General features: G+C 50.4%; 1 protein-coding gene across 7 annotated transcripts; it reads right to left on the bottom strand.

Moving 5' to 3' along the window:
- Positions 1 to 3,320: 3,320 nt before the first annotated feature.
- On the bottom strand, positions 3,321 to 17,862 carry CARD19 (caspase recruitment domain family member 19). Of its 7 annotated transcripts, XM_059924420.1 has the most exons (6): positions 17,526 to 17,857; positions 7,088 to 7,230; positions 5,453 to 5,606; positions 4,196 to 4,255; positions 3,877 to 3,948; positions 3,321 to 3,586 (listed from the first exon to the last, which is right to left on the bottom strand). In XM_059924420.1, the coding sequence occupies exons 1-6, from the start codon at positions 17,530 to 17,532 to the stop codon at positions 3,471 to 3,473; spliced, it is 552 nt and encodes a 183-aa protein (XP_059780403.1). In that variant the 5' UTR covers positions 17,533 to 17,857; the 3' UTR covers positions 3,321 to 3,470. The 7 variants fall into 7 exon arrangements, with proteins under 7 accessions (XP_059780403.1, XP_059780405.1, XP_059780404.1 ...); XM_059924422.1 differs by lacking the exon at positions 4,196 to 4,255 and having other exon boundaries at positions 5,449 to 5,606; XM_059924421.1 differs by lacking the exon at positions 4,196 to 4,255 and having other exon boundaries at positions 17,526 to 17,856.
- Positions 17,863 to 19,754: the final 1,892 nt, after the last annotated feature.

Below are 19,754 nucleotides of genomic sequence, written 5' to 3'. Positions count from 1 at the left end.
ATTCCAGGTCGTGGTCACTGACTGACAAGGTGGTTGGCAGGGCATGGCCTCACGCAGGGAGGTACTGTGCCTAGACATGGATGCCCCATTGTTCCACCTCCCTCAGTCCCAGCCCAGGAGCGGAGGCATTGCATGAAAGCAACCAGCCAGGGGCAGGCAGATGGGAGAGGGGCCTGGCTGCTGGTCTGGGCTGTTGTTGCAGACTTCAGCTGCAGGCATGGAGTCCAGGCACAGTCGGGGAAGGGGCCGTTGAGGCAGGGATCCACGGAAGGGTCCAAGAACAGCCTGAGCTCGGGGTGCTGCTTTGGACCTCCAGGGCAAGGCCTTGGTAGGTCATGGATGGAAGGAGAAAGTCAGCAGTCTCAAGAAGTAGCCCAGCTCGAGCCAAGGGAATAGGTGTCCTGGACTATCACAGCTCACCACACGGGTCCTGAGACCTGGGACAGGCACTCACTGCCCCTCGCTCAGGGAATGGAACCCTGCCACAGGGCCTCACAGGTCTCAGGGGGTGGACAGTACCCAGGCCTTCCCTGCCACAGGCCTGCGGGGCCACAGTGGTCTCATTTACTTTTGCCCAGATGTCTCTATCACCTACAGTCAGGCGTCTGTCACCTTCACCCAGTAGTGCCCTTTACCTAGTTGTGTCTGTCACTTTCACCGGGCATGTGTCACTTTTACCCAAGCGTGTCTGTCAGAGAGCAGGACAAGCATCAAAAATACCCCAGGCATCTGCCCAGGAAGCAATTACCCTCGGAATCAGAATCTCGCTCGCTCACAGTGGGTGGAGGGGCTGCAGACTGGACAGGACATGCTGGGCTGGGCCTCAGGAGTCTGCTGACCTCAAGAACCCCTGCCACCTTCTGAGCTCAGAGTCCAGAGCAGGTGCAGGGACTAGTCCCCTGGTCTGGCTGGCCAACCAGGAAGGTGGCCTCCAGTCAGTCTCTGCTGCAATAAGAGCCAGTTTACATGGGGATCTGTCTCCAAGAGATCTGGAGTACGGCGGTGCACGTTCACAGCCCTGAGGATGGAAGGGAGTGGGCACGTTCACAGCATCCCTAACCCTGGACTCTGAACAAGATCAAGAGGAACCTTCACAGCCATTGGGGGATCCGTTCAGCCCATTCAGCTCAGGGTGGCACCTGTGTCCTCCCCGCTGACCACTGGCAACTGCACTCCTTTCACCCAATGGGAGTCTGTCCCAGAGAGAACATGCATTAGCTGTGCCTTCCAGCAAAGTGGTAAATTCATGAAGCAATTTCCAGAGAACAGTACTTGGAGCAGTGCTATCCAGCTCAGGATAACCATGCTCAAGGAGGGGTCCCAAGGTTGTGTCCCTTTTTACAGATGGGTAAACTAAGGCTCAGAATTTGGAGACACACACCCACAGCCTGCAGTGCAGAGGTGGAGGAGCGAGTGGGAAGCTGCACTGTCCCGGGCTTCAGGGTAGAAAGGAGAGCTCTTATGCCTGGCTCTCCCTTGCCCTGGCCCTCACTTTAATGGCTGGGCATGCAAATGAGTGAACTAGCCCACAAGCTGGCTGAATGAATCAGCCAGAGACCATGTCCTGAAGCTGATTCCTCTGCCTCCCATCTTGTCTCCTTCCCACATGCTCTGAGAGACTAAAACCTGGGAGTGGAACCCTTCCTGGGGGCCCAATGGTAGCGTCATTCCTGGAGTCAGGCTGTGGGTTCCTCCAGAAACCCCCTATGGAAAATGCAAGCTCATGATGATTCTTGGGTTGACAAACATACTTCTGTTTCCCCAAAGAGGCTGGAGAGGGAGGAGCTGACAGGATGGGGGCAATGGGGAGAGGAACCCATCAGGGGCCAGGCCCAGGCCCCGGCAGCCCATGGCTAGTGCGGTGCACGTGTGTATCTGAGCATTGTGCACGTGTACATGTGCACACTTTTCGTGTATGTGTGTATGCCTGTGTGTGCACGTGCACGCGCGTGGGGACGGCACTCTTGGCAGCTGTGTGGTCCTGGGCTCTGAGCTTCAGCTTCCTCATCAGTAATGAGGGTGGTGACAGGGGTCCACATAAAAGACAGGTGCCAGACAACCACAGCCTGCGGGAGGGTAGTAGGCACTGGGGACTTGGCTCACAGGGCCCCCAGAGCCAAAGGCAGAGCACCCTCTTGGACATGTACACTCACCCTCTTGTGTCCGCAAGGGACATTTCCATGACAAGATCCTAAGCCTGAGGCCGGCAGGTGAGACAGATAGGTACAAACACCCTGGTCAAGGGGACAGGCCCATGTCCCCAAGACAAATACAGGGGCTCAGCTCTGAGGAGGACAAGGTGCTGGGTATGGCCAAACCCCAGGCTGTTGGGGGAAGGTGTGAGGAGCCAGAGCCCAAGACTTCAGATGGCACAATTACATTTTTCATCTCTAAAAGTTCTAGAAGTTTTTGTGGACTCTTTTTTTTCTGTCTCAACCTCCTCTCCACTTGGGATCAGGGACAAGACTTTGTACTTATTTCTAGGCTCTGACCACATCTGTGTCAACTGAACCCTCCCCAGACCCGCCCAGCGCAGGTCATCGCCTCCCAGGGGGGAGGGGCTCCATTTCCAGGATAGTAGTCTGAAGGGCCTCGAGGGCCCAGGGTCTGGGTGTTGGCTCTGGTGACTGGACAGAGACAAGGGGGATGATGGGGGAGGGGGTATCTCCCTGGGACATGTCACAGGAAGGGAATGAAGATGGCGGTGGAGCCTCTCATGCACTGGGTCCCCCTTCCTGGCTGAGTGACCTCTCCGTTCAGTCTTAGATTCTTCATCAGGAGAGCGGGGGCAGCAGCCCACCTCCTGGGGCTGCTAAGAGGAATCACACTAACACATGCTGGTACGAGGTATCATGAGGCATTTGGCTGGCGCCCCTCCATGGCCCAGGGCTCGGGTAACAGAGCAGCCCAGCGGGCCCTGTCCACCCTCGCCACCTGGGGCTGAGGGCTAGGGAAGGAGGGAAGATGGGCAGGGGCAGGTGTGGGGACCAACAACACCCAGGCAGGGGATGGCAGGAGGGGTTCGAGGTAGGGAGTTCTGGAGAGAAGCAGTGGAAGGCAGCCAGGGAGGGAGGGAAGGGAACACGTGGCGGGGGATATCTGGATGTGGGCACTGGGGGACACAGCAGGGGTCATCTGGGGCAGGTAGCCCACATGGAGGGGTGAGGCCCAGGCCCACAGGGGTCTGAGAAGGCGGCCTGAGCAGGACCTGGGTCTTGGGTTGGACTCGGGAAGCCAAGAGCCCACAGGGTCAGCCCCAGCTAGACATGCTGTCATGTCTTGTGTTGGTATCATCTAGAAAACACTCCTGAGAGAAAGGATAAGACTCAAACATTTAATATTGTTGAGCACCTCTGTACAGTGAAGGTAAAGTGCTTGTTACATAAGTTATAAACAGTGAAACGTAAACACTTAGAAAAGCAAGCCAGCCCCAGGGCAGCAAGCAGCCAGGCGGGCAGGGCTGGGATTGGTCAGAGCCCCCCCAGGTCATCTGTGAGGAAGGTCAGCAGGAAGCGGCTGACGTGCCTGTCGACGATGACAGGGGAGAAGCCCAGGACACGCCGGGCCCCTGGCAGCACCTTGGGGTCTGGAAGACAAGGGGGTCTCAGAACCCATCGAGAAGGCGCCTTCTCTCAGCCTCATGGCATCGCTAGCCCCACACCTGAGTGATGTGGGGTCCCCATGCCGAGTGGGCCTGCTTGCCACTGGCTCCCCACACAGGACCTTGACAAGGTCAGCATGGCAGGAAAGGAACCGCAGGGCTGCCACGCTGGGCCACAAGTAGGGGGCCTCAGGTGTAGGCCTCCGTCCATCCGGCAGGGCTCTGCCCCATGGTCTGGAGAGGACTGGGCTGAGGCTTGGCCAGGCAGCACCCACCTGGGGGGCAGCAGTAGACGAGGAGTGCCAGCCCTGCGGCCAGGCCGAGACAGGTCAGGAAGGCCACGGGTCCTGGGGAGAAATGCACGTGAGCAGCTCCCCGAGCCCAGGAGGGCGGGGAGGGGTCCAGAGGCCTCAAGGGACAGGCTCACACCCTGTGCTGTGGTCAGCTGGGCAGGGACGTCCCCAGTAAGCACCCTGAGGGGGTCTGTCCAACAGGAAGCCAGGAACAGAACCCGACTTGGAATGGAGAAGCCCCCGAGGCAGAGATGGAGCCCTGGGTGGGGGAACAGAGAGAAGGAACATGGGAGGCGGTTACCCCTGTCACTGAGCTCACGGCCTGCGGTGCCCGAGTCTAGCTCTGTGCAATCTGAGTTCTCTGGAAACAAAATCACAGGGTGCAGTTAGTCGTGGGTGGGCCAAAGGGTAAGGTGGTTGCCCCGCCCTCGGGAAACCAAGGGGGCTGTCGAGCCCCCTCCCCCAGACCACCCAGGCTTTTCAGGTTGTACCGGCGCTAAGCCCTCCAGGCTGTGTTTGGGGGAAGTCAGCGCCAGGGAGGGAACCCTGCACAGTTTTGTGTCTTCTCCTTTTGTCCACTTCATGAGAACTTGAGGACCATGGAGTAGGGGGTTCACTGTTCCGTGGCAACCACAAGGCACCAAACACAGCGCAAACACCTGCCTGTCCAAAGTCTGATGATGTTGATGTGAGGGCAGGGCGCTCTTTCTCTTTCCCCAGACCCCACTGGGGCTCCCCCTAACCAGCCAGCTGCCAGACAGCCCTGAGGGCACCCTGGTAAGTACTTGACTCCAGGCAGGGCTGTGTGGTCCTGACAGCTGTGGTGACAGGATCGTCCCATGCTGGAGCTCAGGGCTCAGTCCTGCCAGCCTGTCCTTGGGGCCAAAGACACTGGCCCCAGGTCCAGCTGAGTGGCCTGAGATGAGCCACCTCTTCCCTCCCGGCCTGCAGCCTCTCATCCGAGGACTGAGGGACAGTAGCCACTCCTCCTGGGGACCTGGGTGCAGAGGCCTCAGGACTGAGCTGCCATCCCCGCTTGTACCTTCCCTGCACCCAACCTGGCAGCTCAGAGGATCCCTCGGGGCTCACAAGCCTCCCAGGCCCACAGGCCAGACCCTCTAAACCAAAACACATGTGTCTTGGACCAGCCATCTGTGTTAGAAACTGTTCTACAGAAACAGCCATGCCATGAGGATCTACCTGGGCGAAAGTGGACGCAACCTGCGTCGTGGGGGTTGGGGGGGTCAGTTCACTCAAGGCTGGTACAGCCTTCAGCTGCAAGCTATTTCTGATCAGAAGTGTAAGGGTTCCCAGATTCATTAGATTACAGAGGGAAGGGCAGAGCTGCATGCAAGAGATGCTACCTTTTGTGTAAAAATTGGCACAAGAAAAAGGGAGACAGAGGGACAGAGAGACAGAGAGAGGGAGACGTGGAGACAGAAATATCTATATTGTCTGAAATACTCTGAGGGCCACACAAGATGCAACCAGAGGGCAGTCTCTGGTGAAGGGCTGAACAAGAAGATGCCGAGGCCTGGGGACTGGGACACGCACTTACGCAGGGTGTGCCGGCTGGGCAGGCAGCTGTGCAGGGGCTGGGCATGGATGTACAGGGCCCGGTAGAACTCCTGGCAGTCCCGCTCACCGCTCCGCTGCAGGTGGCCCAAGAGGTCGCAGAGACGTACTCGCAGAGATACCTTGGGGTTCCGGAACTGGAGGAGGAAGGGGCACAAGACAGGTCAGGCTGGAGGACTCTGGGCTCAGCACCCAGCCCCAGCTTCCTCAATGGCTGTGATACCATCTAGGTGCTTGGAACACCCACGGGGAGGTAGCAATTGCTACCACAGCCTCATGCACTCCCATGTGGCACCCAAGACTGTGCTGCATGGCCACTAAGCCTTGCACTCCCACTGGAGGCCAGGACAGGTCAGCAAGAAAGATGGCGGTGACATTATTCCAAGTGTGGAAATTTAGTGGCTTGCTGACTTGGTTTTCCCATTTGTAAAAAGGGAATAATAAACCCACATGGTAGGGTCATTACAGGGAATCTCTGAGGTAATGATAATTTCTAGTGGTTTACACTCTACAGGAATGTGATTCAAGTTTTAAAAAATAAATCAAGGATTAAGGAGGAAAAAAAGGTGGCTTTTTTGATGTGGTTGACTGAAAAATATGTGGTTGTAAAGGTCAATGGACAGGGTACTTGGCATTGACCCCCAGAACCTGGAGGCTATGGCTCGGTGCTGCCACCTGGTGGTGGTGTACCATGCTACAAGGAACTAGAATCAAACCACAAAGGTACAGAAGCTGCAAAGCAAAGGCAGATGTGCAGCAGAAGCCATGGGTACCTATGAGGAAAGGAACTGTAGTTTTGTGTGTGGAGTTTCCTTTTTCTCATGTAAACATCTGAGCTTTTCAAATTGTTTTTAACAATGAATGTGTATTCAACTTTTAATTACAAGATATAAATTTGAGCCCCTACTTTTTAACTCACTGTACTACTTCTGTAACTTAAGAAGCATCTGGGCCAGTAGCAGGGTCTGTGTTGATTCTAGTTCTGTTGAGGATCAATCTCACCTGTCCCCAGGAGAGACCACCAACCCTCCAAATAGCCCTGCACGTGGCACTGTTACCCTGTGCCAAGGCAGGAAGCTCAGCTCCAAGAGGAGAAGGACTCGCTCAGTCACCCAGATGGGAGGCAGGTCCTGCACCCCAAAGCCCAGGCTGGTCTCTAGCACCCACCCCAGCCCCACGGGGGAGCCAGAGAAGTGGGTGGGGCGAGCAAGGAGCACCCACTCTCACCCAGTGTCCCTGAATAGGATGGGCCAGATTACACCCAAAACGTTTGCCCACTTTGAACTTTTGGAAGATGCAGAGTAAAGAGCCCTATGGCACTGGGTAGGGCCTATCTGGTATCCCTGATCCCCTCCCACCCCAGCACTCCCCCTGTTCCCCCTTCCAGGTTTGTCTCATGTTGTGGCATGTTATCACATGTCTCCTGTGATCCTCCCAGCATTTCTGGAAGGGGCCAGAAGGCCTGATGGCATATAAAGAGACTAAGGCTCAAAGAGCTGATGTTCTGGGCCCAAGGTCACCCTAAGGAGACAGGTTTTCACCACCAAGCTGTCCTGCCCCCCGCTTCTCCCAGCCCAGAGAGGAAGGGATGGGAAAGCAGCCTCAGGTTCCTTGGCACCTTTTCCGCATCCTTGTTGCTGAGGATCTGGGGGTAGTAGCGGTTCAGCTGGAGGATAATCCTGTCCACCTGCTGCTCACTCAGGCGCCCAAGGCCTGTGAGGAAAGGCATGTCCTGGACCAGGCGGTCACAGTAGGTCTGCTCTGAAACAGAAGCAGAGAACACAGAGGGAATGAGCCAGCTCAGCCCAAAAAGGGGGTGGCGAGACCCACACACCATGATGCAGCCACGGCAGGGACCCTTCGCAGCAAGGTCCCCATGCCGACCGAGAGGTGTACCAGCTGTAAGCAAGCACCTGGACAACTGCTGACATCCCAGCTCATGCACAGCCCAGAGTTCCCCCATGTCATGCCAACATCCTTGCCAGAAAGTGGGGTGGGTGAGTGCAGTGATAAAGGTTCATAGTGCTCAAAAGCAGAGCAGAGCCTCTGGCTCCTATCTTTTATGCCTGAGAGCTTATCGCAAAAAACCTCAGAAGGGCGAGGAACCTGCTGTCTGTTGGGCTCCCTCAGTGCCCTCTGGAAATAGCCAGGCCCGAGGAAGAGCACAGGCAGCCTGGAGAAGGCCCAATCTTGAAGCTCCTACAGTCGCTGTTGTCATGGGGACAGGAGACACAAAGACAGGAGCACAGGGTTTGGAATGGCCTGTGCTGGCATGGCCACCAGACACAGTGTATCTGCAAGGCCTTGAGAAGCTGCCACCAACAGCAGACCAGCATGCTTGCTGCCCAGGAGGCTGGGAAATGCCTTTTCTTTTGTTTTTTTCTGTCAGAATCACCATTAAAGCATCACTGTTGCACTATCTTTCCCATTAAGAATGTCCCTTAGAATGACAAGTCTTTAAAGGCAAGGGGTGGGAAGAGGTCGGTGGGCAGTTGACAAAGAAATCTCTGAATCTCTGAGGGAGGGTCCCAAGTTCCTGCAGCACCAGCTGCCTGAACAAGTGCACCACCATACCTACCTGTGGCACCTTGTCCTGTTTCCTGGTGGACCCAGGGGATTGGGGGGGGCAGGCAGAGCTGTATAGGAGGAGAGTTTCTGTATGTGACTGAAGTTAAGTTGGTATCAATTCAAATTAGATAGTTGTAACTTTAGGGTATTATGTATAATCCTCATGGTAACCACAAGGAAAATGTCCATAGAATATACACAAAAGGAAACCAAAACGTGTTACTACAGAAAATCAACACAAAAGAAGGAAGGGAAGAAATGAAGGAAAAAAAGCTACAAGACAGACAGAAAACAAACAGCAAAAAGGCAGAAACAAGTTATCCCTTATCAGTAATTACTTTAAATGTAAATGGATTAAACTCTCTAATCAAAAGACATAGATTAGCAAAGTGGATTTGTAGTATCGTGATTTATAATAAGAAATACATATTTGGTCTTTGTCCCAATTCCTGGCACACAGTTTCTAAAACCCAAGGAATTTCCTAAGTGATGAGAGCTGTGAAGGTGAAAGGATATCTTTTGTTACTCATAACAATCCCTTTCCAACCTCATCTGACTTTGTATTAATGAGGTGATTTTGGGAAAGCCCCTAAATAACCACAGGGTGGGAGCTGATTGCCAGTGGAACCAACCACGTAATTCGAGGGGTGGAACTTTCAGTCCTCCCCATCTCACTTCCCCTTGCAATGTCTGGGGAGGGGAGAGGGGCTGGAGGTTCAATCAATCACCAGTAGCCAGTGATTTAATCAGTCATGCCTACCTAAGGAAGCCTGCATAAAACCCCCAAAAATGGGGTTTGGAGCACTCTAAGTTACTGAATATGTGAAGGTGCTGACAGGGTGGCCTGCCTGGGAGGAGCATGGAGCTTCCATGCTTTGCTTCTCACATGCTTTGCCCTATGCATCTTTTCCATCCGGATGCTCATTTATATCCTTGGAATATCCTTTGTAACAAACTGGCAATAGTGTTTTCCTGAGTTCTGTGAACTATTCTAGCAAATAGGGTCACAAGGAGAGGGTCATGGGAACTCTGATTTACAGCCAGTCAGTTAGAAGCACAGGGGACAACCTGGACTCGTGATCGGCATCTCAAGTGGTGGCAATCTCGTGGAACTGAGCCTAAAGTTAACCTATGGGATCTGACGCTATCTCTGGATAGATGGTGTCAGAATTGAATTAAATTATAGGACTCCCAGTTGGTGTCCACCAAAGTCGCGATTGGCATCTCAAGTGGGGGCAATCTCGTGGGACTGAGCCTAAAGTTAACCTATGGGATCTGACACTATCTCTGGATAGATGGTGTCAGAATTGAATTAAATTATAGGACTCCCAGTTGGTGTCCACCGAAGAACTGGAAAATTGCTTGGTAGGGGAAAAACCCCACACATTCCATAACCAGAAGTGTCAGAATTATTGAGAAACATAAGTGTTGTATGTAAGAGTAGAAGAGAAAATGAATTTTTTCCTCTCAGGATTTAAAAAACATGATTTAACTATATACCGTCTTCAAAAGACTCACTTTAGGTCTAAAGACAGAAAAAGGTTGAAGGTGAAAGAATGGAACAAGATATTCCATACAAATAGTAACCAAAAGAGAATTTACATTGCTATACTAATATCAGAAAAAAATAGGCTTTAAGGCAAAAGCTGTTATGAGACAAAGAAGTACATTATATATTAATAAAGTGATCAATCACCAAGAAGTTAGAACATATATGCACCAAATATCAGAGCCCCAAAATATTTAAAGCAAACATTGGCAGAATTGAAGGGAGAAATAGAAAGCTTTATGATAATAGCTGGAGACTTCAACAGACCACTTTCAATAACAGAATAACCAGACAGAAGATCAATAAGGCAATAGAGGATGTGAACAGCCCCATAAACTAATGATACCTAACAGACATAGACACAACACTCCACCCAACAATAGCAGAATATACACTCTTCTCAAGTGCACAGGGAACATTATCCAAAATAGACCACAAAACACAGTTAACCATAAAATGTGTCTTAATATATTTTAAAGGACTGACATAATAAAAGGATCTTTTCTGATCACATGGAATAAAGCTAGAAATCAATAACAGTAGGAAAAGTGGAAAATTCACAATTATGTGGACATTAAACAACAAATGCATCAAAGAGGAAATCACAAGAGAAATCAGAAAATACCTTGAGAAAAATGAAAATAAAAATACAGCATACTGAAATTTAAGGGATGCAGTGAAAGCAGTACTGAGAGGAAAATTTACAGCTGTAAATGCACATACTAAAATAGAAGATCTCAAATCAATAACCTAATGTTACATCTTAAGGAACTAGAAAAGGAAAAGCAAACTAAACCCAAAGCTTGTAGAAGGATGGAAATGATAAAGATTAGAGTGAAGATAAATGAAATAGAAAAACAATAGAAAAATAGAAAAACAAAACCAAAAGTTGGTTCCAGAAAGATCAACAAAATTGGCAAACCTTTAGCTAGATTAACAAAGAAAAAAGAGAGGAGATTCAAATTACTAATATCAGAAATATTACTATGAATTTTACAGAAATAAAAAGGATTATAAAAGAATACTGTGGACATTTATACCAACAAATTGGACAACCTAGATAAAATGGACAAATTCCTAAAAACACACAACCTACCAAAGCTGAATCATGAAGAAACAGAAAATCTGAAAGGACCTATTACTAATAAGGAGATTCAATCAGTAGTTAAAATGGTCTCAACAAATAAAAGCCCAGAATCAGATGGCTTCACTGATGAATTCTACCAAACATTTAAAGAACTAATACCAATCCTTCTCAAACTCTAAAAATAAAGTTACCATATGATCCTGCAATCCTACTCCTTAGCATATATCTGGAGAAAACTCTAGTTTGCAACCCAATGTTCATAGCAGCACTATTTACAAAAGCCAAGACATGGAAGCAACCTAAATGTCCACTGACAGATGAATGAATAAAGAAGATGTAGTGTATATATATATACACAATAAAATATTACTCAACCATAAAAAAGAATGAAATAATGACATTTGCAGCAATATGGTTGGACCTAGAAATTATCATATTAAGTGAAGTAAGTCAGACAGAGAAAGACAAATATCATACGATATCAGTTACATGTGGAATCTAAAAAAATGACACAAATGAGCTTATTTACAACACAGAAATAGACTCACAGACATAGAAAACTTATGGTTACCAAAGGGGATGGGGGGGATAAATTAGGAGTCTGGGATTAACATATACACACTACCATGTATAAAATAGGTAAACAACAAGGACCCACTGCATAGCACAGGAAACTATACTCAGTATCGTGTAACAACGAATAACATAAAAGAATCTGAAAAAACTATATATATATGTATGTACATATGTATAACTAAATCACTTTGCTGTACACTTGAAACTAACACACACTGCAAATTAACTATATGTCGATTAAAAAACTTAAAAAAAGGAATAAAATACTTAGAAATAAATTTAACCAAGGATGTGGAAGACTTGGACACTGGATCTACAAAACATTGCTGAAAGAAATTTTAAAAGACACACATAAATGGAAAGACATCCCATGTTCATGGGCTGGAAGACTTAATATTGTGAGTATGACAATACTACCCAAAGTGATCTAGGAATTCAATGTAATCCCTATCCAAACCCCAATAAATGTTTTTTGTTTTTCATCCTAAAATTCATATGGAATCTCAAAGGACTTTTATGGCCAAAACAATCCTGAAAAGGAAAGAAGGTGGATGACTCATACTTCCTGATTTCAAAATTTACCATAAAGCTACAAGAATCAAAACTGTGGTACCGACATAAGGACAGACATATAGACCAATGTAATAGACTAGAAAGTCCAGAAATAAACACTATTTTGAGTGGGGGAAAAAAAAAGACTGAAGACAACCCACAGAATGGGACAAGTATTTGCAAAGCATATATCTGATTAGGCATTAATATATATAGAGAGAGAATATAAAAAGAACTCCTACAATGCAACAACAACAAAAAAATCCTATAGGGCTTCCCTGGTGGTGCAGTAGTTAGGAATCTGCCTGCTAATGCAGGGGACACGGGTTCGAGCCCTGGTCTGGGAAGATCCCACATGCCGCGGAGCAGCCAGGCCCGTGAGCAACAACTACTGAGCCTGTGCGTCTGGAGCCTGTGCTCCGCAACAAGAGAGGCCACGATAGTGAGAGGCCCGCGCACCGCGATGAAGAGTGGCCCCCGCTTGCCGCAACTAGAGAAAGCCCTCGCACAGAAATGAAGATCCAACACAGCCAAAAATAAATAAGTAAATAAATAAAGAAAAGAAAAGAAAAATAATATAAAAAAAAAATCCTATAAAGTAACCAATACAAAAATGAGCAAAAGACTTGCATAGGTATTTCTCCAAAGAAGATGTACAAATGACTACTAAGCATATGAAAAGATGCTCAACATCACTAGTCATTAGGGAAATGCAAATCAAACTACAATGAGATAATGACTTCATACACATTAAGGTAAAATAAATACATGGAGAGAGAGGGAATATGAATATGAGGATGAGGAGAAACTGGAACTCTCATGCATTACTGGTGGGCATGTAAAATGGTGCGGCCACTATGGAAAACAGTATGGCTATTCCTCAAAAAGTTAAACAAATACTTCAGCAATTTCATTCCTGGGTACACACTCAAAAGAACTGAAAGCAGAGACTCAAACAGGTATGTGCACACCAAGTTCAGAGCAGCATTATTCACAAAAGCCAAAAGGTAAAAACAACCCAAGTGTCCACGGACAGATGAATAGAGAGACAAAATGTGGTATACATACAATGGAATATTATACAACCATAAAAAGGAATGGAATTTTAAAACATGTATTTGACAACATGGATGACTGTGAAAACGTTATGCTAAGTGAAATAAGTCAGACACAAAAGGACAAACGTTGTATGATTCCACTTACATGAACTATCTAGAATAAGCAAATTCTAAAGACAGAAAGTAGAATAGTGATTACCAGGAGCTGGGGGTAGGGGAGAAAGGGGAGTTATTGTTTAATGGGCACAGAGTTTCTCTTTGGGATGATGAAAAGTTCTGGAAATGCATAGTGGTGACAGCTTCACAACATCGTGGATGTATTTAATGCCACTGAAATGGTTAAAATGGTAAATTTTATGTTCTGTATATTTTACCACATACATACATATAAAGGTGAATGGATAATATATTAAACTGTGGTTCAGTTTAGTAAGTTACAATGGAATATAATTCAGTGATAAAAAGACCGATGAAGTCACAAAAAGACCTATGAAGTCACAAAAAGACATGGAGGAAACTTAAATGCATTTTGCTAAAGGTTAAAGAAGCCAAGTTGAAAAGGCTATATACTATATGATCCCAAGTATATGATATTCCAGAAAATGCAAAACTATGGAGAACAGTAAAAAGATCAGTGGTTGCCAAGGGTTAGGGAAGAGGGAGGGATAAATATGTAGAGCACAGATTTTTAGCCAGGTAAAACTACTTGTATGATACTGTAATGGTGGACACAGGACATTACGAATTTTTCAAAACTCATGCAATACACAACACAAGGACTTTAGTTAGTAATACCTAAAGTTATTAATATTCTATCAACATTGGTTCAGTAAGTGCAACAAACATACCACACAAATGCAAGATGTTAATAATACAAGAAACGGGGTGTGGGGACCCTCTGTGCTATCTGCTCAATTTTCTATAAACTAAAAATGTTCTAAAAATAAAATCTATTAATTAAAAAGAAATCCTCTTTGGAAATTTCGTAGCTGAATTTTAAAGAAAAAAAATGAGAGTCACAGAAAGCAGATGAATTCTTGGATTGGGTGGGGTTCCCTGGAAAGGAGCATGAAGGAACTTTCTGGAGTGATAGAAATGTTCTGTCTTGATTAGGCCTGGGCTAGTTGTTCCATGGGTGCATTCATTAGTCAAAACTTATAGGATTATTCACTAAAAATGAATGTATTTGTAAGTAAATACTACCTCAATAACGTTGATTTTTTTAAAATAGGGTCATTGAGGTGGAACAAGTGGGGCCTCCTCCCTGATTTCTTCCATGAGGCCAACTCAACAGACTGTCTTTCTCATCTCTCTCTCCTGATGCTACCTCCTCCTGGATGGTCTTTTCTCCCCCAGAATATGAATTTCTAACTTCTGATCCTCCGAGCCTCTGAAAGTCAACCTTGAAAATGGACTTGTCAGCAGCTCCAACTTGGTGAAGAAGCCATGGACAGGGATGCAGAGAGACCTGCCACCACCACACGGCAGGACCCTCCTGGCCACCTGGCTTCAGCATCTACAACCTCTCTGATTAAAGAGTTAATATTGGCCATAGTTCATGGAGTGTGCCCCATGCTTGGGCATTCTGTGGGCTCTAGGCATACAGATAATCATCATTCTTCCATCAGCTCTGCTACACAAGCATGACTACCACCCCCATTTTCAGAAGAAGAAACTGAAGCACAACGAGTAGACTTATCTAAGACCTGCCTGAGACCTCAACCAGCTAGGGAGTGATGTATCGAGGTCAGGACCCAGGCACAGTATTGGGGCCAACTCTTGACATCTAAATTTTCTGCCTCTCTAATCAACCTACTAATTAACTATGCAATTAGCTGCATCATGTCTGTTCCTGGCCAAGCCATAGGCTGTCTTGCCCAGCACTGCCAGTGTGTGCACCTGTGCATAGAGCCAGCACACACTAAGCACTAGGGAAGTTTGGGAATGAATGGACGTAGGTCCAAGGCTCAAGGGCGAGGGCTGTCAGTGGATGGTGGCCAGCATCTTGCAGTGGCTCCTCCTACCCTGCAGGCTGCTAGCCAGGTGGTGCCTCCATCGCCTGCAGCTGCCAGTCACCTGGCACGATGGCACAGCCTGGGGGCCAAAGCTCTGGGCTCTGCTGTGCGCTGTGCTTCCTGTGGTCTTTGTGAGCTGTGCACACAAACCACACCCAAGCAGCCATTCAGAGGCATGAGAAAGCACAAGAAAGGAAACCACTTTGGTCCCAAGTGCTGATAAACAGTCCCAGACAGTTTTTACAGGACAAAGGAAGAGGAATGCTCTGGCATAAAATTCACCAGACCTTCACCAGCAACCTCTGCTAAGCCCTACCTCCCCCATCATCTTGCCCTCCTGGCAGCACCACAACCATAGACACCCCCCCCCCCCAACCTGTTAGCCTGGCTTGGCAATCGAGGCCCTGTGGGAGCTGGCCTCACTTGCCCTCACCGGGCCTCCCAGGCCCCTGAGCCATCCCTGCACAGCAACCCCCAACTGCAGTGTACTGCCCAGGATTCCCGCCCTTGGCACAAGAATACCTGTCCCTGTGGTTTCCGCCTGGCTAACTCATGCTCACTGCCCTCCCGCCAAGAGACCTTCCTGAGCTCCCCTGCCGCCCCACCCCAAACAAAGTCCAGATGCCTGGACCTCAACCTCCCCTCCCAAATTGAATCTCCCAGAATCCCCTCCTGTCCCAGTGCCCAACCTGGCCCCAGGCATGGAGTTGAGATGGCGCACTCCCCAGCACACCACAAGGCAGGGACTGGTTCTGCAGCAACAGCAATTGCTGCAGTGACACTCGGCCAGTGCTGGCCCTGAGCAGACGCATCAGGCCCCACACACTCACTCTGCAACCCTTTGTAGAGGCCCCAGAAACAACACGAGGCAGGTTCCTGTTGGTGCATGGAGACAGTGAGCCAGGAACTTGAGGCCCGCAGCCTTGCAAGCCTGCCCATTTGACCCTCCCAGGCCTGTGCTCTCTGGGCCCCAGTTCCCCATACCAAAAATGAAGGGCTCTGAGGGAAGGGGTCCCTAGAGGCCCAGGACACAGAGATGGCAGGGAGAAAGGGGATTGGCGGGCCTGGGCAGGGTCTAGTCCTGGCTCTGCCACTGACTGCCCCAGCGGTCTGGGGCACCTGCCCAACCTGACACTTTATTTCCTCATCCACACATAGAGATATTCCACTTTTCCCCATAGAGCAGTTCTGAATGGGAAGCACCTGATGCAAGACCATGTGCACAGTAGGTACAATAGACCCTGGAACAATGCGGCGGTTGGGGGCGCAGATCCCTGAGCCGTCGAAAATCCACACATTACTTTACAGTCAGCCCTCCATATCCATAATTTTGCATCCAAGGATTCAGCCAACCTGGGGTCATGTGGTACCATAGCATGTATCGAAAAAAAATCCACATATAAATGGACCCTCACATTTGAAACCTCAGCTCAAAGGGTCAACTGTACTCAGAAACAGCAGCCACAGATAAAAGAATTCAGAGAGATGACAGGGGAATGCACAGCAGCTGGGGTCTCTTCTGGCTAAGGCTGGGACACTGGTGTCCTGGAAATCACCAGGTTCCTGCCCATGAAATCCTACTTGTGTGCAGGACTCAGGCTGGGACTCCAGTGAGTGCTGGGGAGAGAACAGGGGCTTCTGGGGCCTCCCTGACCCCGTGGGCCACCCCTAGGTAACTTCTACCTCATGAAGCAGCCTGACCATGCTGTCATGGGCTCTGTCACCAGCCTGTCTCTGTCATGGAGCTTCTCCTACAGGGAAAGGTCCATAGAGAAGGGTCACCCTGCTCAGTTAGGGTCAGGAAGGTGGTGGGCGGGTCCCCATTCGAGAGGCCCTTGGCGGATGGCTGGGCTGGAGAATGCATCCTGGGAAAAGAAGGAGGGACTGGGGCAGTTCAGTATGGGGCACAAAGCCTTCGGGGACCGAGTCTGTGTCCACAATTCCCCTGGGCCTGTCGCTGGGCAAGGGGTGCAGCCTGGGAAGCACCACAGAGTCCCACGGGTACCACGCACTGCCCAGGTATGCACCACCTGTTGGGCATTCTCCTCAGGTGGCTGTGAGGATGGAGTGTCTATATTCCCTGATAGAAGCACAGTAGAATCATTTTTACTTTCACCTCCCACTGTCAGGCCTCAACCCCCTCCCCCCCCCCCACTGCCCATGCAGCATCTCCCCACCTACAGACGTGCACTGGTCCCTGCCCACGACGTGGCCCCCACCCACTAGAACCTTTCATGGCCTGACCTGGCCTCACCCCACAGAACCATTCCAGGCCTAGCCTCTGTCCCCCAGAACCCTCTAGGGCCTCACCTGGCCTCGCCCTCCAGAACCCTCCAAGGCGGGGCCCCCAACGCTCAGAAGCCTCCAGGGCATGACGTGGCCTTGCCCAACAGAACTCTCCAGGGCGTGTCCATAGCCCCCGCCCCCAAGAACCCTCCAGGACCCGGCGTGGCCTCGCCCCCCAAGAACCCGGCCCCGGGCCGCGAGCTGCTCTGCCGTCGTCTAGTCGACAGGACACTCAGTCACGGGCAAGGTCACTCGCCGCCGCGAGGAGCGACCCCCGGTGTGGCATCGGGACACCCGGACCCTATGGGCCACCGTGGCCGCGCGCCCGTCCCTGTATGGCAGGCACGACCCCGGACCGCGCTCACCTGTCATGGCGCCGGCACGCCGTGCACCCAGCTGGCCCGGCCAGTCCCCCTGCCGCCGTCAACCCCCTGGCTGGCCGTGCGCTGCCCGTCGACCCCTATGACGGTCGCCCGCTCTTTCCCTGTGAGCCCCGCCCCCGGCATCGTCGCGGCTAAGCCCTAACCCCGCCCTCACTGAGCCCGCCCCTTCCCGATAGGCCCAGTCTGTAGCGTCCGCTGCGTAGCCTCGAGGGCTCTAAATCCCCATCCCTCACTCGAGCCCCGCTTCCGAACGCGTGGGCTACGAAAGCTGCCGAGCCCTTAGCCCCTCCCCTCACTGGGCCAGCGCGGGGCATCGGCTCTGTCACCGCGAGAGCTCTAAACCCCGCCCACATTGAGCCCCACCCTCACGGACGTTAGCTCTGTCGCTGCTACAGCCCTTGAGCCCCGCCCCTTGCTGAGCCCGGTCCTCATCAGTTACTGGGCCTCTAGAAGCCTTAAGCCTTGAGCCTCGCTCCCGCCCGCAAGGGGTACCCTCAGCTCCGCCTCTCACTGAGTTCCGCCCCCGCTGTCCTGGGCTACGTCACCACCAGATCCCTGAGCCCCGCCCTTTTCCACGCGGCCCCGCCCCCGCCTGCGTCGATGGCGTCGCCGTGACCACTCTAAATGCCGCCCCCATTCTCGCCCCGCCCCCTCCGGCGCCAGCTAAGTCGCCGCGCAGCTCTGTGTCCCGCCCCTCACCCGAGCCTCACCTCCATCGCTGGCACAGCCTCCATTATAGCCTATGTTCTCCTCCTTGGCCTTTCCCTGCTTTGGACCCGCTCAGTCTTGGCCTCCCGGGGCGGCCAGGGTCCGTGCCCGTGCGCAGACCCCCCCCCCACCCCATGAAGGAACTGGAGGATGGGTGCAGCTGTCGGATGGAAACACCAAAACTCTTGGGCCGAGTCGTGGTGGTCACCACACGGGAAGCATCCCCGCTCCGAACACTGAGAGTGAGTCTGGCCCGGCTTACTGGAAAAGCCCAGCCGGGTCCTACCCCAGTCCGTGGGACAACACGGGCAGTGCCTGCCTGCGGCAGGAGGGCTGTATAGCATGACCTGGGGGTGCACTACGGGAAGTCCAAGCCTGCTCTAGGTCCCACGGCCGTCCTCCTGGAGGGGGCCTCCTGCCCACCAGTGGAACTGGTCTGACCCCCCCTCCCCCATTACTCTGCATCCCTCATGCTGGGTCATGACTCTGCAGACAAAAAGTGTTGCCTGTGACATCCCAGTAAACATAAATGTTATCCACTATTAAGCCATTAGGCACTGCAGCAACCCGCCTTGAGGGGAATTCAGGATGGAGAAAAACAGGATACAGGCCCCAGATAGTTGAGATGCATATCTAAGGAATAATTTCAATAAGCCCAGATTCTTGTATCTTCCCAAACAGAAAAGCACTAAGATCATTAGCTTGACATGTCTGTTTTTGTGATTAGTAATCTTTTGATGTTCGACTACATGGGTTTTTTGGGGTTTCTTTGTGTTTTTTTTCTTCAGCAAAAACTCTTGTGTATCCTGGCTCCTCCTTAACTCTTTGAAACTGTCAACTGAAAAAAATGCACAACCTAAAAGTTGAGAATTATGTTTTATTTGGTAGACTTTCTGAGGACTTCAAACCTGGGAGGTAGCCTCTCAGATAGCTCTGAGGGACTGCTCTAAAGAGGTGAGGGAGGAGCCAGGATATATAGCAGTTTTGCAACAAGGACCAGGTAGTTGGAACATCAAAAGATTACTGTGTAAGACTTCCCTGGTCGCGCTGTGGTTAAGAATCCTCCTGCCAATGCAGGGACACAGGTTCGAGCCCTGGTCCGGGAAGATCCCACATGCCGCGGAGCAACTAAGCCCGTGCACCACAACTACTGAGCCTGCTTTCTAGAGTCCGTGAGCCACAACTACTGAGCCCGCACGCCACAACTACTGAAGCCCCTGCACCTAGAGCCTCTGCTCGGCAGCAAGAAGCCAGTGCAGTGAGAAGCCTGTGGACCGCAATGAATAGACCCCGCTCACAGCAACTAGGGAAAACCCGTGCGCAACAGCCCAAAAATAAATAAATAAATACAATTTATGTTAAAAAAAAAAAAAAAAGATTACTGTTTGTTAAAGAAAACCAGGTATCTCAGGTTGATGAACTTAGTGCTTTTCTTTATATGGGAAGATGCAAGAGTCTGGGCTCATCGAAATCATCCCTTTGATATGCACCTTACCTATCTAT

Source organism: Balaenoptera ricei, chromosome 6 (genome assembly GCF_028023285.1).
Source record: "Balaenoptera ricei isolate mBalRic1 chromosome 6, mBalRic1.hap2, whole genome shotgun sequence".
Lineage (NCBI taxonomy): Eukaryota > Metazoa > Chordata > Mammalia > Artiodactyla > Balaenopteridae > Balaenoptera > Balaenoptera ricei.
Note: the sequence above shows the minus strand (reverse complement) of the source record. Positions and strands in the feature narration are given on the sequence as shown.

Excerpts from the sequence above, each read along its gene's own strand:
- CARD19 (XM_059924417.1), bottom strand. Across the intron at positions 5,607-7,087 it reads GCAACAAGGATGCGGAAAAG|TTCCGGAACCCCAAGGTATC; the intron begins GTGCCAAGGAAC and ends TTCCTCCTCCAG. Across the intron at positions 4,256-5,452 it reads GCCCAGCCGGCACACCCTGC|AGAACTCAGATTGCACAGAG; the intron begins GTAAGTGCGTGT and ends TTTTGTTTCCAG.